This window comes from Musa acuminata, chromosome BXJ3-11 (genome assembly GCF_036884655.1).
Source record: "Musa acuminata AAA Group cultivar baxijiao chromosome BXJ3-11, Cavendish_Baxijiao_AAA, whole genome shotgun sequence".
Lineage (NCBI taxonomy): Eukaryota > Viridiplantae > Streptophyta > Magnoliopsida > Zingiberales > Musaceae > Musa > Musa acuminata.
In genome coordinates, this window is record NC_088359.1 from 4,557,501 (window position 1) to 4,582,614 (window position 25,114).

At 41.5% G+C, this 25,114-nt stretch overlaps 2 protein-coding genes and 1 pseudogene across 3 annotated transcripts; 1 reads left to right on the forward strand and 2 right to left on the reverse strand.

Annotated features, from left to right (window-relative positions):
• The first annotated feature begins 2,903 nt into the window (after positions 1 to 2,903).
• On the forward strand, positions 2,904 to 5,145 carry LOC103970501 (scarecrow-like protein 3). Its single transcript, XM_009384291.3, has one exon. It carries the CDS (start codon positions 3,588 to 3,590, stop codon positions 5,007 to 5,009), a length of 1,422 nt encoding a protein of 473 aa, XP_009382566.2. The 5' UTR covers positions 2,904 to 3,587; the 3' UTR covers positions 5,010 to 5,145.
• A 2,723-nt stretch (positions 5,146 to 7,868) lies between these two features.
• On the reverse strand, positions 7,869 to 16,676 carry LOC135653125 (calmodulin binding protein PICBP-like). 2 transcript variants are annotated; one of them, XM_065174643.1, is made up of 4 exons: positions 16,536 to 16,676; positions 16,371 to 16,440; positions 11,618 to 11,753; positions 7,869 to 11,449 (listed from the first exon to the last, which is right to left on the reverse strand). In XM_065174643.1, the coding sequence occupies exon 4, from the start codon at positions 10,020 to 10,022 to the stop codon at positions 8,244 to 8,246; it is 1,779 nt and encodes a 592-aa protein (XP_065030715.1). In that variant the 5' UTR covers positions 10,023 to 11,449; positions 11,618 to 11,753; positions 16,371 to 16,440; positions 16,536 to 16,676; the 3' UTR covers positions 7,869 to 8,243. The 2 variants fall into 2 exon arrangements, with proteins under 2 accessions (XP_065030715.1, XP_065030714.1); XM_065174642.1 differs by having other exon boundaries at positions 7,869 to 11,753.
• A 4,002-nt stretch (positions 16,677 to 20,678) lies between these two features.
• On the reverse strand, positions 20,679 to 23,576 carry LOC135652665 (BTB/POZ domain and ankyrin repeat-containing protein NPR5-like; annotated as a pseudogene).
• Positions 23,577 to 25,114: the final 1,538 nt, after the last annotated feature.

Genomic DNA, 25,114 nt, shown 5'->3' on the forward strand with positions numbered 1-25,114 from the left:
AGAGAAAAAGAAGCGAGAAGAAAGTCAAAGAGAAGATCAGAGAGAGAGAGAGAGAGAGAGAGACTGGGATTGATTTTAGAATAAATGTTTTGTTGATATTAATATTTCAATCCTATACTGGAAAGGCTTAAGAATACTCTTTGATGTTTGTATGTCAGGTCATATCATTCTTAGTAGATCTATTTTTGGAGTCCTAATTGGAAATAAAAGTTGGACGATCAGTGTCTCTGACAAGAAGCAGAGTCTACATGAGGTGTGTGATGTAAGATTTGATTTGGTTGAGTTTAGATTTAGCCAATATTCTAATTGAATAATGATCAATTTGAATTTTTATTTGTAGACTCCAAAGTGATATTACTGACTTAGTTGATAAAGATTTTATACGTTGATATTTCATGTCTATCTGATCCAACTTGGATGAATCTACCCGGCAACGTGCTTCAGGTGAGCTCTTAGTTTGTTATTTGTATATTTTCTTATTAATTAATTCAAATTTATATCACTTAATGTAATCTAAAATCATTTATTATATAAATTTGTCATATTTTTCATTTTTATGTAGTTTACTTTATATTTACTTGAATTTTTTTAAAAAAATATTTTTATTTATATGTTATTAAACCAAATAATTCTTACAACAGAACAACCAATTAAATACGTACATGTGGTAAAAGTTGTAATGATATCTAAATATAGAAGTTTCTTTTTTTTTCCTGCCTGAGGATAAGAAGAATCTGAGTTGCATTACATTAAATAAAATAAAAAAAAACATTAAATCTCATCATTCCATATTTACTGTGCACGCATGGGATGCCAAAATGAGCCACGGAATGTGCTAAAAAGGGTCTCGAACAAAAGCACAAGTCCATGTCCGAAGCCACATAAATGAACAGTACCAAAACCCTAACAGCCATGGCAGCTGCATGCGTGTGCTCTCTCGGTCCGTAGTTACTGCTTGGAACCTATCTAAGATTCCTTGCTTGTTGGCGCAACTACGAGCGCTCATCACTCGGTGCCATCTTCTTCGTGGCTGGTAGTCAGATAAGCCAACTGCTAGCCTTCATCTTCTACCCCCGTCGTCACTTACCATCATCCTTTCGAGTGAGGTTACCATGTCCAGCTCTCCTGATGTGATATTCCTCACCCAAAAGAGGCAGAGATATGTGGGCAGAGGCGGCAGCAGCAGCTTTGGGAGGTACGTGGATCATGGTGCTCCGCTGTCTTGTGGCGACTTGGTCATGGTTTCACCGGCGCTACAGGCCACAAGGAGGCGAACAAAGATGGCAAGACAAAAGCTATTCCCTCTCCCTCCACCACCGTCCAATGGCCACAGGTCAACACAACGTTTGGCCTTCTCGCTTGTCTTCGTACGGATTGATTCTTTTGGGTGCTAAAAACAAATGGCATTCACGCAGGCCTCCATTAAGGGAGTACTCGAAGGTTTGTCTTCTTCCCGACGACCGCGTTAAATTCAAGCTTGGCTGCTTCGGGCTCCATCTCTTTCACACGATAATTCTCTTTGGGTTAATTACCTAATGCGACTGCAACTAACATGAAGGTTTGTCTTCTTCCCGACGACTGCGTTAAATTCAAGCTTGGCTGCTTCGAACTCCCATCTCTTTCACACAATAATCCTCTTTGGAGTAATTACCTAATGCGACTGCATCTAACATGAAGGTTTGGGGATCAGATAACAAAGACCAAACAACATGTATAATAAATGCGAGAGTCTTTAGAGGTGGAAGTTAGGAAGGAGTTGGTGATAATACCAAGCTTGACTATGGTTTATGTTATTTTTACAATGGAAGTCTATTTAGACTAACAAAATTGCAACAACAAAATAAATAAAAAAATCATTCCAAACTTTAGTTGTTTATTATGATATGTAAAACGTATTGTGATGTATCAAACTAATTATTAAGGTTTGATAGTTCAAAATCTTAAATATTAGTCTGGTAATAATGTAACCAAACTCACTCACTAAAGATTAAGAATTTAATGAATTTTTGCCATGTAATAAAAAATTAAAATTTTAAAATGTCATCCGATATATTTTTAGACTTTCTTTGAAATTATCCTTGAAATTGTGAAATCTAGTCTAATTGACTTAAATTAGGGTAACAAAATGTTTTATAATTAACACACACACACACAAACTCAAAGAACCTTCTTTTTTCATGTAAGAGATTGTGTGAATGCCCAATGCAAGGGAAGCATCTCATGGATAATTAATTTACTCTAATTATTTCTTTGTAGTACGACGTAACAATTTAGAATGTGATAAAAGCTTAGCTTTAACTAAGTTCTACGATTAATTACACTGCTTTGAGTCAAACAACAAATCGAAAGACAACCTTTAATTGATCAAAGAAGTAGAAAGGGTAATGTGTGTTAGAAACTTAGGAACATGGTGAAAAATCAAGATATATATATATATATATATAATTAATTAATTAATTAAAAAATAGATTATTACATAAGTGATAGATTTCACACGTATATTCATTTATTTGAAAAGGATAAATAGTGAAGATGAGATATATTATCATCAAGGATAAAGAAAAGGAAAAAAAGAGAAGGGATTCTTATGATGGCTTCCTCTCTTTGTTTCATGGTAGGAGATAGAAATGAGAAGGAAGGTGTAAGTTTGTGTTTCGTTCTTTCATGGTTAGAAGATAGAAATATGAGAATGGTTGAAGAAGTGGGAACAATGGCGCCATGACAAGGACCAAACCCACTCTCTTCTCCACCTTCGTCGCCACCCCCAAGCGTCCTTGTCCCGATGGCCTCATCCTCACCAGATGAAGACAGGGCGGGTGGCCATGCCGTTCGCTGCAAGACAAAGGGGAGGGGGTTTGGAGGCATCCCCACGGAGGGCCTCCATGCACGTCCCCCACACACTTCCTCCTCCCCGGAGAAGAGACAAAAGCACAAGGAGAGTGGTGTTTTGTTTTGTTGAGGCGCCCTTGGCGGCTTGCGCGGCGAAGGAATAAAGAGGCTGCGTACTTATTCGCTCGCTCCCCGACAAACCTCCGAACTCGAGTCGCAATTAGCGTGGTGGAAGGAGCGGAGAGGGTAGGCGAGCCTGCCCGATGAGGACACCGACGCGAGGCGGACAAAAGGCTTCGCTTTTGTCGGTCGCCAGATCACGCCCTGCTTTGGCTTTCGTGGAGGATGGATGGTCGACAGTCTTGGGAGGCTCGGAGCGCTGGAGTCGTTGCATATCTCGGCAAATCTTGAACTGAGAGAGGGAGAGGGAGACGCCTTCCTAACATCTCAGGTGGCGAGCTTTTGGATCCGTTGCAGGAGGGGTTGATGGGGACGTCATGCTCCTGATGAACTAAAACCATCCTTGAGGTCTTCTGTGTTTGTTCTTTTTGGGCTCTCGCCCTTGTCGACTGCTTCTTCTCAAGGTTGTCTGCCTGTTCCGGGGCTCTCCTCTGTCTTGCTGCTACCTAGCTATCCTTCCTCTCTTTTAGCTTGTAGCAGTTGCTTCCTGGCTGGGAGCCCCGTCTGCTGCTCCTTTGTTTGCTATCCGTGCTGTGCTGTCGACGGCGGCCTCGCTGGAGAAGGAGAAGCGGGCGGCGATGACGCCTTTGACGGCCAACGTTGCCCGAGACGAGGGGTCGTCGTCGGTGACTTCGTCCCCTCTCAAGACCTTTTCCCTGATGTCGCTCTCCCCTCCTCCCCTCCCACCATACGCCCCGTGGTTGCGGGAGCTGAAGTCCGACGAGCGCGGCCTCTGCCTCATCCACCTCCTCCTCAACTGCGCCAACCACGTCGCCGCCGGCAGCCTCGACCGCGCCAACGCCTTCCTCGAGCAGATCGCTCTGCTCGCTGCCCCCGACGGCGACGCCATGCAGCGCATCGCCTCTCACTTCACCGAGGCCCTCGCCCGCCGCGCCCTCCGCCTGTGGCCGGGCCTGTACCACGCCATCGACTCCACCCGCACCGTCCTCCTCCCCCTCGCGGAGGCCGCAGCCGCCCGCCGCCACTTCCTCGACCTCTGCCCCTTCCTCCGCCTGGCTTTCGTCGTCACCAACCAGGCGATCATGGAGGCGATGGAGGGCGAGCGGGTGGTCCACATCGTCGACCTCAATGCGTCCGACGCCACCCAGTGGATCTCCCTGCTCCAAGGCCTCCGGGCGCGGCCGGAGGACCCGCCGCACCTGAAGATCACCGGCGTGCACGAGCACAGGGAGCTGCTCAACCGCACGGCGGTGCGCCTCTCTGAGGAGGCCGAGCGGCTCGACATCCCATTTCAATTCAACGCCGTGGTGAGCAGGTTGGACAACCTCGACGTCGAGAGCCTCCGGGTCAAGACCGGGGAGGCATTGGCCATCAGCTCGGTCCTCCAACTGCATTCCTTGCTCGCAAGCAACGACAGCGCCAGCGACCCGCGAAAGGCCCAAAGAGTCGCGCCGATCAGCCAGCTAAACTTAGGCGAATTCCTGGACAAGGATCACGCCGCCAACGGACACAGCTCGAGCGTGGAGTCGGCATTGTCGTCGCCCTTCGCGTCGGCATCATCACCGGCGAGGATGGACAGCTTCCTGGCGTCGCTGTGGGGTCTGTCGCCCAAGCTCATGGTGGTGACGGAGCAGGAGGCCAACCACAATGCGCCGGCGCTGAGCGAGCGGTTCGTGGAGGCGCTCTTCTACTACGCCGCCATGTTCGACTGCCTGGACTCCACAGTGCCGAGGCAGTCCATCGAGCGGCTGAGGGTGGAGAAGATGCTGCTGGGGGAGGAGATCAAGAACATCATAGCGTGCGAGGGATGGGAGAGGAAGGAGCGGCACGAGAAGCTACAGAAGTGGGCGCAGCGGATGGACTCGGCGGGGTTCGGCATGGTGCCACTGAGCTACTACGGGCTGCCGGCCAGGAGGCTGCTGCACAGCTTTGGCTGCGACGGCTACAAGGTGAAGGACGAGAACGGGTGCTTCATGGTGTGCTGGCAAGATCGATCGCTCTACTCCATCTCAGCATGGAGGTGCAAGCGCTACGATTGATTCGAACACTTCCTTCTTCCTCTTCCTCTTGTTCGTAGTTTGGTTTCATTTCACGTGAACTGTTCCGTTCTTGTTCATGTACATAAATCATTTTTTGCCCAATTGAATGATCAGATGCTTTCTCTCTTTTCTATCATGTGATTTTGGTCCTATTAATCTTAGTCTCATGATGGAAAAAGGTCGATCCAAAAAATAACATTTAGAGATCAACAATACATACCGATAATAATTCTTTTTTCTTTGGAACTGTGCCGACACCGACACTTTCTCATATACATATATCCGTGATGTAGTGAGTTGGATAAGGTTGATTTAGAGGTCGAGAGATCTGAAACCATAGTCCATAGATTTTGCTGGGGACTCTCTTGTAATTAACTATATTTAGTATATTTATTTTTATATTTTTAAAAATTATATTAAAATTTTTATATTTACGAAGGTAACATATTTAATTTTATTTCTTCTCACGACGTTATCGATAGTAAATTGAAGTGAAACAGAATTAGTTTGTGCTCACGATATTTTCGTCAGTAGAATTAACGATACGAGTAAAAATAAAATTAAATATTTTATTTTCATAAATATAATTATCCTAATATAATTTTTAAAAATATAAAAAAATAAAGATATTAAAAATAAATAATTACATATAAGGTTACATATAATTAATCCTCTGTTGAGGACTCTAACTCACCTTGGAAACTTCATGAGAACCCAGCTTTTTTTTACACTGCATTTTAATCCACATGAATATTATTAACTGCAGTAGTCATCTAACTCTCCTGCATTTTGTACCAAAATGTCTACCTATCATGACAGAAACATCATCACGTTGATTCATGGTAGGCAGACAAAAGACATACTGACACTGTCCATCACTGTCTCTTCTTTCATGTATTCTTAAGGTGTATGTGTGTGTGGATTAGTTTTAGTCTTCCTTTTATATACTACAATCCCTTCTCAAGCTTCTGCTGTTTCGAACATAACCAAATGTACACTGCTGAGGGGACAGACTACTTATCATCTACTGTGTGGAATTAATGGACTTACTGCAATCAAGTTTTTTTTATCCTATTTTACTTTGACTTTCACTTGCAAAACAATCTCTATAGTTTTAGTTGTTTTTCTACAGTAGAATATTTGTGTTGGAATTTATACTATAGAAAAATAATTAGCTTCTTTCTCTACAAAAGTTTTTAATTTTGTTGAACTCAAGAAATTCTTCATGAACTTGATCATAAGTTATGATAAAAAGAGGAGGAGGTTCCTAAATCATCATTAGGAGAGTCTAAATTGCTTGATCTTATTTACCTTGTCTAACAAGTCTTTAATTTTGTTGGACTCAAGAAATGTCTCCATAAACCTGATCATAAGTAATAATAAAGAGAGGAGAAGATTCCTAAATCATCATTAGGAGAGTCTAAATTGTTTGATCTTATTTACCTTGTTTAGCAAGTCTTTAACTTTGTTGAACTCAAGAAATATCTTCATAAACTTGATCATAAGCTATGATAAACAGAGGAGGAGGTTCCTAAATCATCATTAGGGTGGAAGTCAACATACTATAAGTCTAAATCATCACTGATATATAAGTTGTGTTTAACTTGTAGGACTGAGATTAAAATTTGATGCAACTCAGAATGGAAGACTAACTTGGATAAAGAGAAGTCTTTCCCGAATACATGCAAGTAATATAAATATTCTAAAATAGTTTACTGCAATGTTCTTCCTCCCAACCCTATTGTGAATGCATCAAGTCATATTGTAGGATCAAATAGCAGTCAGTTTATTGTAGGATCAAATAATTTACTAGCATTTTAGCAGCAAGTGAGTTTGACAAAAGTACAATTGTGCCTGTCATCCACCAATTGCCACCAAAAAGCATATGAATATAAGTTCAAAAGTTAATTATATGAACTATTAAATTTTTTGCAAAAAGAAATTACATACTTTCTATCTTTTTAGCTCAATTTGGGCTCACTGGATCAAAAGAATAATAAATTCTTATAAGTTTGGATTTAATTCCATGGAATGTCAATAAATGAAATTTTGAGTGGAGGATCTCTTTAATGGTCTCATTGGGTCTAACTCTATCAAGTACTTCAAATAGTTTCTCTTTTGTTTTTTATTAAAAAATTAATCTAATTTATTTCGTAAACAAGTCGGAATCTATAGGATCAACAAACCTATGGGAACTTAAGGAATGATATAAGAAAATATAAAGAAAAAAAAAATTAATATACGTAGAAGATAGAAGAACCTCGATTCCAAATGAACAAATTTAAACTCGAAAAAGATCTTTCTTATTCTTAAAAAAGAAGGGACAATTGGGAGTATGATATAATGCTAATTAACCTTTACCATACTGGTCCAACACTGATGAGGATAGTGACTGACCAATAGCCTATTGGTCCAAAGGTGATGAAAATGTTTGGATGGATATAATAGGATCCATTGCTTTCATATCACACAAACAAGCAAAAAGATTTAGGGTGACTACTAAGAACAAATGAAAGAGATTATAGAGTGCAAGAGTACAAAAAAAAAGAAAAAAATAGAGATGATTCACTTCAAGGAGTATATCTGTTCAACAAAAATGTGATGGAGATCACTCAAGAAGTAGGTTGAAATTTCTCCTCTAGCATTAATATGTTGTAATAACTTCAACAAGGTTTAGCCTTCTCAAATGATCTAGCTGGTTGTGTCTGGCCATTGAACAAATGGAGAACAAATGCACATAGAATTCATCTTTGACCTCTTTCTACTTGCATCACTCACAGGGGCAAAAGTACCAGTGAGAGAATCTATGTGCATAAGTGAATCAGCAACATACATATATCAAGCACACAAAATAAAATCTTTCACAACCACTCTCATAAATAGCTGGAGTAGTAGCTTACGCATTCAATCTTCTACACGAGTAGTTCTTCATGCAATACAACTTCCCTATGAACAACAAACCAGAGCAGTCATGATGGTAGTGATCTATGTTAAGGCACTCTTTATCTACAGTTCAGTGCTACTTAATCTGCAGATACTTGCTGCAGTTTATTCTTAGAATACACTAATGCTCTAGAGAAGCTCTCTGAGCTGAAGGTTATGTAAGCACCCTTCTTTGTCATTTAGATCAGGAGGTCAGCTCCAAGCACACATTTGAGACCACCACCATGTTTCAGAAGGGATGAACATGATCGAGAAAGTAAGTATCAGTAATTCTTCTTACCTCTTAGCAGATTAGCTACAAGCTTGCATTGTCCTTGGACCGGAGAAGCTTTGGGTGGCATGTCTGAGGGGCTTATCACACACGGAGAGTGGAATCACTGTCTCAAAAGCTTCCACAAGCAGTGCCACTTTCTGCCGCCTTGCCGGAGCCAGCTTTGTCACTGCCTGCTGGAGTGCATAGTCTATCATCCACTCCTCGGAGTTCTTTCTTTCATCCATCATCTGGTGCCGGAGATCCACCTTCTCTGCTTCTGGGTCAGGCTCCTCCGGCAGAAAGTTGGGTGGCCGTGGATTGAACCCTCTCGTCTCCTCCATCTCCTCGTCTGTTCTCTTCCTTGTGGTATTCGTTCTCGCATTCGGATCACCATCATCATCATCATCGATAGACCTGTTGAATTCAGTATTACTGATGGTGATTGGAGTAAGCTCAGCGTCATCGGTGCTGCGGTCATTGCTCTCAGCTTCTTCTGGTTCTGATTGGATTTGATGGTCTTCTTCGATATCATCATCTTGATCGGCACAAGGAACATGGACTTGTAGCAGCGAACTTGTCTCGGCCTCTTTGATATCAATCGAAACTGCTTTATCTGAATTAATGGCACTGTCCTCTGATCCACCGTTGCCATTCTCCTGCAGTGATTCAGGTTCCGGTGCTCTCGAGCATTCTTCATGGCACGCCTCTGCCTCGGACTGATCAGTGTAAACCTCGTTCTCGAATAGCATTCCTAGTATCGGACCCAGTTCATCATCGGAGAAAGAACTCTTGTCATCAGCAAATGGATCCACATCTTCCTCCAATTCGATCTCGGAGGACTCGGAAACCTCTGCATGATCCTGGCTGTCTTTGCCCGTTCCAGCGCTTGCCCAACATTCCTCTGTAGTCGAGCTTGGGAATTCCTCTTTGGCAGCTCCATCTTCCTGATCACAACTCTCATACTCGAGAAAGTTCATCAAGACCTCCAAATCATCAACCGAAAGGTCACTGCTTTGGTCGACATCGCCTTCCAAGATTACATCCTCGAGATTTCTCTTACCATCTTCCTCGTGCTTGAAACATTCCATGTCACCCTGCTTCACATAGATCTCGACGAAGTAATCACTGCCTATTTCTTCGATCAGGGAAGAAAGCTTGACGGCTGCTTGCCCTGTATCCATCTGCTTCGAGTCCTTCCTCGAGCCCTGTCTTCTGAACGGAGAAACCCCTTTCTGCTTCATGCACTTTTGGGCTTTGAGCATCTTCCGCCGCGACGCCAAGAAGCACTTGAGAGGAGGCAGATCGGCATGCCAGTGGCCATTCAGAGAGCAGTACTTGTAAGGGCAGACCTTCGCGACAGAGGTGCCCTCGGCTTCGGTGCCTCCAGGGCGAAGCTCCAAAGCCTTCGGAAACTTCAAATCCTTGAGAGTCGACGAGCAGGTCGCCCTGTTCACCTTCGGCCGGGGACACGGATGAACTGCGAAGTTCCTCTTCGACGAAAGCCTCAGTAGCTTCGAACTAAGCTTCCTTCTCAAGGCTCTTGCAGGTTTCGGCCCGGCTTGAGAAGACGGACAAACACTTGCCTGGCTCAACCGATTCGAACTCTTCTTGCTTCTTTTCCTATCAGTAGCGGCGGTGGGATCACGAGTCACCTGCCGCTGCTCCTTCCTGGCGTCCGAACTGGTTGTGGGCTTCATATAATTCGGCATGACCCGCGGTGTCACCTTGTTCATCCTCATCTTGGTCTCTCCTCCTTCCTTGGCACTCGATCCTCGTTGCTCAAGGGAGGAAAGGTGCCCGATCTTTCTCTGAACCATGGCCGGAGCATGAAACGAAGAGCGGAAGAGGCGGGTGGCTTTCTTCCTTCCTATGATCTGATTGGAATGGGAAAGGCTGCAAGGAAGGAAGTTCTTGTCGTGGGGAAGGAAGATGGACGGCAAAGCTTGGAGGAGCTCCGAGAAGAAGAGATTCTGCCTTCTACGGTTTCGATGCTTAGTTTAAGAGTGGGTATAGCCCCTTGTTTTGTTTTTCCCTTGTGGAGGTGTGATTGACGTAGCCATCTGTGACCGGAGTTGATGTGGGAAGATGATGATGTCTATCTCCGCTTTGGTGGTGGGGATGGGATTCTAGTATTTGCTAGTCTCTGGATGTGCCACTGAATTATCTTTTTGTCCCATGATACGGAGGATATTGGCACTTTGTGTATGTGTGATTACTCGTCACATTTCTGCATTCTTTTCTACTTCCGAAAACTCAGCAAGATAATTTTTAGATACACTTATTACAATAGAACCTTGAAAATTGAAACAAGAATCAAAGCCATGTGATCATCATGTGTTGTTCTTCATGGTGATGATAGAACAGGGATCAAATTTGCCGCTTTAGCATATCTCAGGATTTTGATGGTACGCTCATGTTTGTAAAGCCAAGATGGAGTCTTCCCACTATTCCTCTAATCTTTGTTTTTTGTTCTACTCTAATGTAATAGGTTAACATTGTAATATTATTAGAAAATAATATATTCACTTTTAGAAGAAAAAGGAAACAAGACCATCATGGTGAGCTTATAATAATGACAACAACGACAAGCAACTACGCAATATTGGTCGAGAAGAATTTAGAAGGCAACATGCAATACATTTGTGCCTTAGTGGGATGAGTTTTGATGTTATGATAAATTATTTCTTTGCAACTTAGATGGCCAGCAATTGAGTTATCAAACTAACTCTTTACTAGCAAATAATGTACTGGTAGAAGGTTCATTTACATAACTATTTTCTCTTTTGCCTTGCAATGGATGTTATGCTATATTGGATTAAGGTAATAAAATTTTCCCTACTATGTATCAATATATAGATATATCAGATATTTATAAAATAATCATGTTCTAATTATTTTTTAATATTCGAAATAGTTTACTCTTTCCATATATATTATGGACACTGCATAGTCGCTGCACATTAGACCTTTGTCTTGCGATTTTAAATATATAATAAATAGATCATGGGATCCGGTCGCAAGAGGAACGAACGGTTGTGATGAAGGCGCGCTACTGCTAATGAAAAGACCCGTCCTCGCCATCCAACGCAACAAGAGATAGTGGAGGCTGCCGCTCCCCTTTCTGGGCCGAGACAGGGAACATGTCTCCCCACCACATAAAGGAGATGCTCCTCAAGAGCCCCGAGTCACGGTGCCGTGTCGGCAAAGAAACTGCTGTTTCCTGGCTCCATCGAGACACGCGGGTCTCCACCGGACAAATGACAAAGGATGAGATATAATGCGTGGGTATTGGGGCCCGGTTAGGTCTGGTCGGCGAAAAAGGGTGGCCTGCGGGGCTGCACCTCGCCACCCCCACCGGTCTTTTTGGCCTGACACAGAGAGGGAAGAAAAGAGATGAAAGAATCGTTCTTACCTCCCCTCGTGTCTCCCATGTCTGCCGCCCCCCATTTCTTTCTCCCTGTTTGCTTCAGGAAGAAGGACACGTTATCTTTTGATCTTTCTATAAGAATAGTATCAGCCGACACTCCGATCCTTTGAGCCGCCCGCCCCTACAGAGAAGACCACGCAATCAGTGTTCCTGGGAGGGACCCCGGAATTCTTTTCAACTGATACACCTAAATTAAAATATCTGTTGCTGAGATCTAAAATTAGTGCGACAATTCAAGTCTTTAAGTTGAGTTCAGGAAAGGGCAGATATTGTTAGGAGAAATAAACATTCAAATCTATAATTTAGAATGATTTCAGATACGAATATGCCAAAATTCATGAATAAGTAATCCTTTGCCATTACAAAGTATGTCTTGTGTTGGGGGTCATGGACATCCTTTCCCACTAATGGAGGTCAATTCTCTTAGGCTTTGCAGCAGAGAAAAGAAGGCAAACTATGTTGCCTATCAATTTTCCTGGGCTTTTTGATGTGTTTGCAGGAGGGAAAAGAAGGCAAATTGTGTGGCCTTTATTAGGTTTGCATGGTTTAGCTGCAAAAGCTTAAAAGAAATGATGGTGATTTATCGTCTAATAGAATACGTTATAAATGTTTGTAATCATGATAAATTGTAGAACTCAAATCTCTTGGATCGCTTGGAAGGTAAAACCATAGACTTCAGGAAATAAAGTCTATCATCTAATAAGTTGGGAGTTCTCACTGCAAATTCCTTGTAGCTGTTTGGGATCACCGTAATGACTATCTATTTCACAACCATCGGTTGCAACCTTTTGCTTCATGAAATAAAGCCATTGTAATGTCTAATGATCAAAGACGTCATCATTCTACTTCCGAGATAACGATGGCAGACCTCTTCAGTGAGAAGAGTATGATTAGTCAAACCATGATAATTCTTTCGGTATCAGCAATGTGATTGCAGAGACATTATATCATCAAAAATCGACAAGGACAATTAGTGAAAAAAAATGCAAGCTATTAAACCAGGAAATCCTACAATCCAATGCAAATGGAATCCTGGGTGATATATGGCGTACCAAAGAAGGCACAATAAAGGGTTCATTTAGATGAGCCAACATCTGGGTTCATTTAAATTGTCAATGACTATTTAACCTCTAACAATTCCAATGCTAGACCATGGAATAAGTTCAACTATTGCAGTACTTGTGCGTGTGACACAAACATATTGTAATAGAGTAGAGATCAAGAAGATATAAATCTCATGTGGGCTCATCTGCAGATATTGCCATTGGCCCACTAACAAGAAAACCCAAAATTCATGTGGAGTCTTCTACAATGGTACAGTCATATTGAACGCTTCAGCTACGAATGATAGGAATATATTAGAAACCATACTTTTCAAGAATTTGAATTTGATTCAATCATCACCTTCTACAGAAACCTTTGTCATAAAAGCATAGACTATAATAAAAGATGCAATTGTTTCTCCTGTCAATCTCTTTCCCTTCTCCGCCCTTCTTGTCTTTATTATTTTAATTCTCTGGTAATATTATTCTTTTAATTTTAGTAACATTAAAATCTCCACATATCATCCAAGGTATGCTTAAAAGTTTAAATTGCTGCAAATTAAGTCCTATATCCTCAATTTCAGCTAACCTGCATGAGTTGAAGGATTCAGATTCAATGTCATAACACTCTTTCATATCAAAGAACTCCATCCTGTTATAATTCCAGACTCCCTAATAACCCAAGTCAATGTGTTTCATTCATCGATGTAGTTCTTGCTTATGCATCTTAATCTATAATTGCTCACCTTTGTTTAGATCCCTACACATGAATGACGTTGCACTTGTTATCCTCGGGAAACCTCCTTGCCTTTTTTTTTTTTTTTTTCAGTTTTTCACACCTCATCAAGATTTTGAAATTCCATGATTGCACATATTTTTTTACTCACTACTTCTACAACATGATAGCACTCCATGCATGTCCCATAGCATACACCTTCAACAGCATGGTATTTTATAGTACTTAATCAACCACTAGGAACATTGTTTAGGGACATCACACTATGTCACTAGGCCCTTAAGGACTTCACCGTAACTTTTAGTCACTTTATATTTAGTCTAGGGTCAAATCCCCATTGTGTTGCAAACTAACATTGCATTTGTAGAAAGATTGTTAACGACCAAGGTGGTTGTGGAGCTAAGTTGGCCATTTGGTCTTGTTGAGCTTATCTAAGGAGAGAAGTGGCCTACTTCTATCTTTTTCTTTAGTATAATGGATTTTTCTTTTGTTATTTATCTTGTTAATCACAAAAATATGCACTCCTTTTGACAACTATAGGCCCCATGTTGGAGGGTGCATTACCATTTGTTTTATGAATAATGGGTATAGGGTCTCTAAGTTTTTATCATCATAAATTGTCCCCTCCATATGATTGTCTATTGTTTCCATAGCATTCTACATATACTTCAGAACTAGCCATGAATCCACCACCACCACTCATCTAGCATCATGGTTGCAATGGCCACCATGGCCATCATCAACATGAAAGTGGTCTTGACAGTTTAGATCTTGGTGGTATTGTTGTTTCTCTCAACCTGTCCCTCATAACCATTTACATGTTCAACTCTTTGTTCGAGTGGAATAGAAGACGCACCAAATTTCAAACGACAGGCACTAAACTAAAAACTAGTATGCATTATCAAGCATTATTATTCTGACGGAATGATCTTAATGTGACTAATTTGTTCAATAAACTCGAGAACTATCTTCTTTTATGAACCCGATGTCTTAAGATTAGGATACTATCACAATCCTCGAGTCATTAAACTTTAGGGACTCTCATGAGCAACCTCTAACATTATGTCTCGATTAGAGAATACCACCATAATACATGAAGTTAGATGAGCTTGGTTTTCCACTCCTAATCGATGTACTAGTCCTTTGTAAGTACTTGATCAACTTGGTTTCTCAATTGCGTTCCTCCCTTGAAGATAGCCATAAAACAGAACACCTTCAAAGCATCCTTGAGGGTTTGGTCATGTCACACAAAAAATCTAGAAGCCAGAGATTGGAACTGGAACAACCAACTCTATCATCGACAAGGAACAATGGACAGAACTGATCTAGGTTGTAGAAGCTATTTGGCTTTGCCATGAGAATAGCGTTAATAAGAAAGGGGGTGGGAGGGAGAAGGGATGCAAGGGTGAATCCACTAGAGTGTTTTAAAACAAATGAAGCAACAATGGAATCCTTAACAACCATGATAGCCACATAAATAGTACATCCACCTGGTATCACATTATAAATAATGGTGATGCCCAAGAAAAACATTATAAGCATCAACTTCAAGGAAAGGATCGACAAGCAGGGGAGAGTTTGTGGGGCTTAAGGAAAGGTCACAAAAAAGGAAATGAGATTTGGTTGAGAGGAAGGCCACAGTTTATGAAGCACATCTTGTTTGAAGGTAAGATAGGAGGGAAGTGGATGAGAGGAAAGAAGATGGTGCTTAGAGAAATAGAATGCAACTGGATGGGAAAATGAAGACTTATTCTAGCTATCTTTAATTAATATTGATGTGTTAAAGAATTACAATAAAGATGACAAAAGCCCTATAAGAGTGTTAACTGTAAATGAAGGGATAGAATGATTCCAACTCTGAAGAAGGGATTGGCAGATTTTGCCTCTAAGGTCACCACTTTCAGAGGTAGTGGTGATTGGTATTCACTTTTAACATCAATTATGACTACTTGTGGTGATTGAAGGTGATCAAATGCTCTTGTAGTTTGGTTAGTGAAGGCGGTGCGATGAAGGAGGATCAAAGATGGGTGATCGGTGGAGAACAGAGGTGGGCTATGCTAGTGGGGTTTGCATTTGGAGAAAGAATGTGTAGCTATAAGAGATAGGAAGTGCAAAAGTCCTCACATTACAAAAAACTATTGAATCATGAGATTCTACAGCCCTCAACAAGGTGGAGGGATGGTAATATGAATTCTACTATTAGCAGCAGGACTATAAACAAGCTAGGATTATGTAGGATAGAAGAGGAGATGTGAAGAAGAATCGAAATTCATACTCTGATAATTGAGAATGAAGCTAAAGGCGAGAGAGGAGATGGATTGACAAGGCAGGTGATGAGGCAGATTTTTAACTTGGCTTTTCATTTGCGCAATAAATGCTAAAATTAGTAGGTTATATCTCGCTTATTTCCATAAATAATGATGGAGTAAGTTATTTGAAGCACCATACGTTTGAGTTGATGCCTAGGATGCCATTTGCTGTTTTCATTTGTAAAGATGAGCATTTTAGTTCTTGTCTCCTCTTCCCAAACCACTTGTCCCCCGGACAGCATGATCATATTTTCCACAATTTGTAGCTGTGGATTCTCCATTAATGCCACACGTTTAGTAATTCAAAAGGAACCAAATATAAATATTTGTAATTATCTATCAGAAAACATTATATAAAAACATTAATATGCAAAATCTTGTCAAAGGATTGTTGCTAGGGAAGTACTCGTGTGTGCCAACCTCAGTTAATGCAGCTGGACTTTTCAATATCTATGAGTGGGAGAACATGTATTACAAATATATTTTCTATACTAATCCACAAATTTGAATGCTCCCACTCCTTCGATCACTCAAATAGGATTAGATTACTGGATTACCTTTTGAGTCATGAAAAACAACTAATTACCGGCTAAACATAATCAAACTGAATACCGGAAATATTATGACAGAAGGAGGTCGTGAGTAGTTACCCGATGCCCTCCCTGGCGATGCGCCGGATCGGGAGCGGCGCGTCACCCTCCTTGTGCCGATCGCTGGATTCTGGGAAATTTCCAACAAAGAACGCACAAATCAAACGACTGTAGACGATCCTATTTCCTGATATATGCATTTCATCGATGAGAAAAACAGGAAACCTGGAAGAGGATGACGGAGGAGACGAGTATAAGGGGCAGCGGCAGCGGAGGGAAGCAGAGCGCCGCTCTCCCATCATCATCTCTCTCTCTCTCTCTCTCATAGGGACGAGTGAGGGATATGAAACGAGTTGTGCCCTCAACAAACACACCTTACCCGACTCGTCCTACGTCACCCACACGACAACCTTTATTGTGAATGGGTAGCGCAGTGGGCCCGCAACCGAGCCACATGGGATGTCGTTTATGCTCGTATGGTACGTAAGCCGCTTGACGAACGGACTGGCCCGAAATCCCGTGTGCCCCTCGCCGCGCACTCTCCGGTGCGTATCCAGATTTATTCGCTTCATAATATGGAGCCCGCATGGGTCCCACATTGTTCTAGCCAATCAACCCTGGAGACCTGGAATATGATGTCTGGGTCAAACAGCGGGAACTCGATTGGTCTTCGATCACGTTTATATGAACTAGCCTTTAGTCATCAAGCAACTTGAAGCTCTGAGGAAAATTAATTTCTATCTTTACCCTTAAATGAATCATCCCCCATGTCAGAAATCATTTCAACTGATAGATCATAACATCACACATGATGTTAAAGGAAAGTTGAAGCCAAGTGGACCAAAAGATGCACTCAACCTTCTTATGTCCACTTCGGTTTTTGTTCGGCCTCCATTTACGAGGATCACACTGTCTGAGTGCATAGTTTCTCCTGTTGATGGTGTCGTTGTCGAATGCTAGCTGTGATGAGGGAAAGAAGCAGTAAAAATGCTCATCTGCATCTGTTCCTGAGAGAAGGAACATATCAAGGTGATCATATGGAACAATGTTCTACTTTTCTCCAATCACAGAAGCGAGAATAGAGGAAGAAGAAGAAGAAGAATATATCCATGCATGCATGTGTTCCTATCAGAAGATTTCTTGCTGAGCAACCCGACCACTACAATTGCTTTGGATCTCATTAAAGGAATAGAATGCTTTGATTCCATCCATCAATAGTGTCTGCCACAAATCGTCGGTTTGATGAATAAATTCAATGTTGATTTTCCTCTCTTGTGGTCAAATTTCTTTCTTAGCATTCTCTTCCACCATCAATAATGTCAGATCGATTTTTTTCGCTAAATTTGTGGATGTTTAATAAGATGAGTTTAAGAAGTACTCATGCATTGCCACTATATATTAATTAAATTGTATCTCCAAGATCTGAATATGTAATTCCTAATTTGTCATGAATTTGATGTAACAAATGTTGCCTATATATTGTTTGACTTTTATGTTTGTTGCTGATCTAACCACAGATATATTCTTGTTTATGGTTTTCCATTCCTCTAGCTTTTTTCTTTGACATAAGGTAGATTCTATTGAAGACATCATTTGAGAGCAAGAAATTGATGGATCTTTTGAACATTTTACATATATTAGACAGAAAAAACAAGAATTACTAGAACCATGAAATTCCTGATAGTGCATGAAACTTTCCAGACTTGGAAAATTTGGCTCTCAACTTTCTAGAGTTGGTGATAAGATAGATAAACTTGTACTTCTTCCTCACTATTTCAAGATTTTATCCATTGCGCGACTAAATAAAGATGAGAACTGCAACTAAAAGTTTCCGAGATCATCCAGTAAATGTTGGAACCAAAAATTAGTAACATCATCTTTTAACACAATCCTGTTTTGATGCTTATTTCTACATGCAAGTGGATGATGATCCCTGTCATTAGCTTTGTATTAAATGATCAAATGCACAATAGGCATACAAGTACATATAGCAATAAGAGTCATCCAAGTGCAACAAGATATCAGACTTCTCATTTTGTTTAAGATAGATTCCTGTTTCTTTAGGGCTAAACAATTTCAAATTCAGTGTGCATTCTTCTAAAAATGTAGATTTTACCTGAATGAATGCAGAGGAGCTACCAATCCAGAGATTAAAACAAGCATGATTTGTCAGAGATTTTACCCGAATGATTTCGCTCGAATGTAGTTTTCGCTAAAACGATAGAAGAGAAAAATCTTAATGTAGATGCTTAATAGAAGAGAAAATCTTATATAAACAGCAGTATATGCTTCCTACATTCATCATTCTCCCAAATTATGCTCTTTCTTATGCCCAAAGAAATATTCAAATAGAATCCTTCTAGTGTCAATCTAATGGTATTCTGTTGGTTAATCATCTTTGACAAAAATCAGAAATTTCCTGTATAAACAACATATGTTGCTAAGCATGAAACATCACTTGATCTTTCTTACACAAATAGATAGCACTTCTTGTTATCCATAGCAGTACATGAATGAAAATACAATGGGTAATTTTCCTCCCTTGTAGGAATCTAGTAGTGTTCATTTGTTTAATCATCTATTTAATATATCTGATAAATATTGTCTTCAGACATTTCAGGCAATAGTTGAATGGTCATTTATCAGATGATTGATCATTGCCGAAACAAAAGTTATCAGGTAAGATGATTGAACCCTAGAAGAAATTTATGATTCAACCAAGAGAATAAACTCAACGTAAATGAATGCTGACATGAAATTTTCTTAGGAAGGACCTCTCTTAGGTGTTTTTTTCCCATTTATGACATCCATTGTACACCTCCTACCATGTGTTACTCATTGGCATAGTTTTGTACTGGTGGTGCATAACATATAGAAAAAAAGTTGATGAGGAATTTAAGAGGATAAAAACACACATATATATTACATCTAAAGAATTAAATATTTGTTTGCACTGACAAATTTAGTAAGCTAAAAGGCATTCAAAGACAGAACATGTTAAAGAAAGTAAAGGGACAAATATTAAGGATGTAGATTTCACATATTACATTAATTATAGGCCTATCCCTATAGTATTAAGAATGTGTATTGTAGAATCAATATTATGAAGAAATAGGACTATCCCTCATATGTAATTTAAGAAATACTAAATATGTATTCTTGGATACTTTGGCATGAAACTAGTGACCAATGACAAGATAGGAACTAAAGGTCAGAACAAAAAATGTAATAGGTCACAGAATTTGTTGCAAGTAGACATTTAGTTTAGGGGCCACACATTTATACATGCACTTTCCATTAAACCTATGGCAGAAGAAGTCATAAAGTGTTATCATATATAGTTCACTGTTTACTTTTAGTTTTACACTACTAGCAATAACTTGAATCCTGTGTTCATACACCAGATTACTAAATCAGGAGGAACCAAAGATAAATGCTTGATGTGAATCTCCTCCTTCTTGTTCTGGTGGACACAACCTTGCGGTGAAAAGGAGTAGGCTTTATGTGAGAGGAGCTTTACCTTGGAAAAGGAAGAAAACAAACGACAAGGAGTAATGGGCAAGTTGAAACATCTAGGAAAAAGGCATGATGTAGCTAAGACCAGCACAGGAGCATACTATAAGTTCATCACACAGAATGTACAGAAAAGACTTCTCCAAGAGAAGACTGTTTTGAACCTCAAAAGATACTGAAACGGAAGATGAGGAGTACTGCCACTGTTTGAGTAAAACAATAAGGCATACTCAGTGTTGCACTCGTGCAAGCCAAGAGTAACTTTTTGTCCACGGCTGAGTGATCTCTTTGGCTATTCTATGGTGTGTAGAAATGTGTAGCATTCAAAGCCTTGGAACAGGAAAGAAATGCTCAAACTGTTGTGGAGGAGACATCTCATTGCCTTCACTTGGATGTTGCCCGGTGCATATATATCCAAACAAAGTTACCATAGGAAGACCAAGCACACCCAGTGAAAGTGATCTTTGAATGGGGGAACCCACGAAGCTACAGTTTCTAACTATTGCAGCACATAACCTACCGAAATAGCATACTGCACTAAGTGCAAGAGAACAGCAACTTGCATTTAAACATATGTGTGTTGTGTGTGTGTGTCTATATATATATATATATATATATATATATATATATATATATATATATATATAGAGAGAGAGAGAGAGAGAGAGAAAATTGGTCAGGAGGAAGGGAAAAAAAAGATCGTGAAGATGATGCTTTAGAGAAGCAAACGAGAATAAAGGTTTGGGGGAAGTCAGAAGGTGAAGGGATTGATGACCTGCGTCTTCTTCGTCGTTCACAGGTCACTTTGATTCGCGTCGACTCCCTCTTCAGCCAATACACTAAAAGAATCAGGAAGAACCAACAATCCAAAGAGGGTACTAATTGATTTCTAGATGCAACTAGACAATGCGCATTAATGCTACAAAACGACATGGTCTGTGTAGAACCTGATACACCACAGTGATTGAGAGATAAGGAAATGGAATGGTCTCTCCCGCACAACCTCGATTCCTCTTTTAAATTTCACTCCCTTGACTTGCAGTAGATATTAGATTAGATAGAGAATGATGCAATTAATGAGACAGATAGTAGTGAGACATGAAGTTCTTTCAAGCTTACAAGGCAGCGGTCGGGAGATTGGCCAATGCCGCCGTTGCCACCACCATCTTGGGATCTCCTGCTGCTGTTATCTTTGACTTCGTTACTCATTTAGCACCCCAAATTGTGCCGCCACAGTCTCAGATTCAGATGTAAAGCTAAGAATGGTACTGTTTGACATATTTGCGCCGCAAGTGCTGATTCTGGGTTCATCACGGGTAGATGTCCGAGTGATGATGGCTGCCACCGCCGCCACTGTAAGCCTGCTCACGGGACATTACGAGTGCCGCCGACTGGACTAGCTCGAGGCAAAGCCGAAGCTTGTTCGGCTCGATGTGCGATAAGCCCGGGACAGCACCTTTGAACAGGAACTCAGAAGTGAGGCTTCGGAGAATGTCCAGCGGAGTTACCCCGTCGACGGTGCGGACGTTGGGATCGGCATGGTGGTCGAGGAGGACGGCCACCATGTCAGGGCACACCATCTCGGCGGCTATGTGGAGCGGCGTCTTTCCAGTGGTTCCGGCACGGCAATTGACGTCGGCAGCGCCGAGTTCGAGGAGCGCCTTCACGACCTCCCGGCTACAGTTCTCGACGGCGTAGTGGAGGGCGAGCGCATCGTCGAGGTTGAGGCCCTCCCCCATGACCATCAGCTTGACGAGCTCGACGTCGGAGGAGTCGAGTGCACGGCGCATTCGGCGGATCTTGTGGTGGTCGTCGAGCTCAATGGAAGGCCCAGCGACTTCAAGAGTCTGGTGGTGAGCGAAGGAGGAGAAGCGGGCGAGGGAGGACTTGAGACGGATCTCCTCGATCTTAGCCACGACGTCTATGGGCAGGTGCTTCGCGAGCACCTCGGGAGGGAGGCCGGACTTGGCTACGAGGTGGGAGCAGGCGGTCCAGAGCTGGTGCATGTCTTGCTTTCTCGACGCGATTAAGACCTTCATCACGTCTTCGATCGATGCATTCTCCACTATGCTAATCAATTGCTTCTGCACCCAAGAATAGCAAAGATGTGTCCAATATTTAGGAGCTCATTTCATCAACAATAATGGAGGAAAAAGGAATCTGCTGATCATGACAATGTTGATTGTCAATAGTATACAACAGTGGGGAAAGGAGATTCAGGTTTTGTCTGCATAAAATATAGAAGGGATAGGAACAGGGAGAGAGAGAGAGAGGTGGTGTTTGGATTTAAGAGCAATGGGGAGGCCCTGCAATCCAAGAAATGAATGGGATTGTGGATGTAATAGGACAAGTGAGGATGCATCATTGGGAAAGGGAAGGGAAACCCTAATGTAGGTTGGTGTATGGCTTTGCTAGGTGAAAGATGGTCCGATGCGGCTTTGAAGGAGACAGATGACACTATGCCATACTGCTGCAAAGGTGCTGTTAACACAGTAAGAGGAGGGAAGGAATTCGAGAAGAAGCGAAGCAAACAGTGGAAGGAGATGTCATCACAAAAAGAAAGAAAAGCACATCACATCACTAGTAAATGTAACAAAGATGAGAAGGGAAAAAAAAGATGAAGGAAGCAACTGGAACTCATCCTACAATAAAGATTCCACTCCATTTGAGAGGGGGGTGGGGGGTGGGGGGTCGAGGGAGATGAAGGCTGAGCCCGCAATAAAGTCCCTATGAGATGTACCAACTTGGGATCGGATCGAGAGAGAGAGAGAGAGAGAGAGAGAGAGAGAGAGAGAGAGAGAGAAAGAGAGATCTGTGGCGGACCTGAGCGAGAAGCATTAGCTGCTCGACCCCGAAGGACCGAGCAGCAGCGAGAGTGTCGAGGGCGAGGTCGACGGCGGCCGTGCAATGGGTGTGCCAGCAGCCGCGGTCGCTGCAACCGGGGCGGAGCTCGTGCTTCTGCGGCACCAGCGAGACCTGGCCGCTGTAGAGGAACTGCAGCACGACCAAGAACACCTCGTAGCTGATGGAATTCACCCCGATCACGCCGCCGGTCGCAGGGGACGCGCCACTCCGGGGGGAGCTGCCGCCAGAAAGAGACAGCGAGCTGTGCTGGGATTGGTGGTGGAGGAGGAAAGGAACGTTCTGCGAGGGAGGGTCAGCTCCGCAGAAGAGGTTGCGGAAGAAAAGGCTGCGGGCGGCGAGGACGCAGCGGTGGGCGTGGACGAGACGCCCCTCGACGCTGAAGGTGACATCGCTGAAGGCCTGCCCGTTGATGAGGAGGTTGAGGTAATCCACGGAGAGGGACTTGAGGGACTCCTCCATGCCTGTTACCCTCTCTCTCTCTCTCTCTCTCTCTCTCTCTCTCTCTCCTGCTGTCCTAGTTCGGCGTGTGGGCTCTGCCTCCTCAAGGTCACGCTCTCTCTTTAAGGTTCAGATGCATCAGATGAAGTCTGGAAGAGAAAATTTTGTCAGAGATGAGAAGAGAGGGAAAGAAGAGACACCAGTGATAATGGCAAGCGAAGCTTCTCCCCATGAACTCATAGTATTCCCTTGATCTCTTCATCTGAGCTCCTCCTCCTCCTCCTGCACCATCCCTGTGTTTGTGGTGGATTGAGATTTTTCTTTCATCAATTTTCTTTTCTTTTTGTTGATTTTAGGAAGACAGAGAGAGAGAGGGGGAGAGGAGGGGGGAGAAAGAAAAGAGAAGGCAATATGTGTGGTTGTGGTGGCGATGGAGGGGATGAGTTACTAAAATAATTGAGCTCGTAAAAAAAGCGTAATATGGATGGAGATATTGTGACATGAAATGATTGACCTCCGTTGGTCGCATATATTACGCCACTGCCACCACCTAGAACGATTAAATGGATTCTTATATTGTTTATGGGCACCACCTTCGTACCTTTAATAAATTGCCTGATCAAAAGTCCTAATCACGAAACCGATGGGATAAAGCTTCGCCACAATCTAAGAAGACCTACTTATACTGGCAACAATCACAGCGAAGAACCATATCTTCCGTGTAACTTGTATGCGCTTCATAAGGAATAATCAAGAACGAAAATTAGTAATAAAATAATGAAAAAAATATAATTAATTATATATATATATATGAAAAATGTTAAAAATTATAGAGAGATATATGTTATATCAAAGCTTGTGAGATTGAAAAAGACATATGTACAAAAATCCTCGCTTCATAAATTACTTAAACATGGCGTTAGGCGACGCTTACGAATATTATAAGAATTTTTTATTCGTTTGAAGATTTTTAAGTGTACTTGCTTTTGAAACGTGTATCGAATTCCATGATTACTGTAATTTTTGGTATATAATGGCCATGTTATTTCACTATTTTTAAAGGATTTAATCACCATTAAATACAAAAAAAATGATTATGGGACACAAGAAAGATTCAACTTGTTTGCCTCTTAAATATACTTAGGCAAACAAATGATTTTTAGCTTCCTTCCAATAATGACTGATTTCTTCAACATAATATTTGAGGATGCCATACAATTAGTAAGGAGCATTATTTCTCTTTTAATGATGAATTATAAATCAGGATTTAGCTTTTGCACATTTCGGAAATACTAAGTTTCACTGCCTTTCTAAACTATTGCCTTGTAAATGGAAGTTTCTACTTCTACACCTTCAGACAAAATTCTACCATTAGTTTCCTTCAAAACAATTCCTTCTCTTTCTTTCTAAACCGGATTTCTTTGTTTTCTTCTATCACATACGTAAACATAGTAATATTTTTGTCCCATTTTGTAGACTCTAGAACAACATTTCAACAATATTCACAACTCGATTTTGCTCTCATCTGAGATGCATCCTCCCTCGTTCAATTTCATTGAAGTCAAACATCCCTAAAATTCAATCGATCCTCTACAAATTTAAAAGAATTTTTTTTTTACACCAAAAGCTACATCTTTAGAAGTGATAATATTATGGGTGATAGAGTCATTAGGCTCTCGCAAACACTTGTGTTATGTATGCCCCGGACTGCGACGATATTACGAAAAAATATCGATAGACCCGATGTTTTGAAGTTTTATAGTTTCGCTACTTCTCGAGCAATCTTTAAGTTATAGCATGTGTTGATCTCTTGTTTATGATTAGTTCATTTAAGAGTTTATTTAGAGGCCAAATGGCAAACTTCTACAATAGAATCTATAGCATTTCTTTAAGAGCTTGAACTCGCAACTAATTAGCTTTGTTATGCTTTCTAAGTATTGAAGAGAAATTGTGTGCTTCTAAATTATATGTCGAGTAGTGAGTGGATG

Coding starts and splice junctions, on each gene's coding strand:
- LOC135653125 (XM_065174643.1), bottom strand. CDS start 10,022: ATGGTTCAGAGAAAGATCGGGCACCTTTCCTCCCTTGAGCAACGAGGA.
- LOC103970501 (XM_009384291.3), top strand. CDS start 3,588: ATGACGCCTTTGACGGCCAACGTTGCCCGAGACGAGGGGTCGTCGTCG.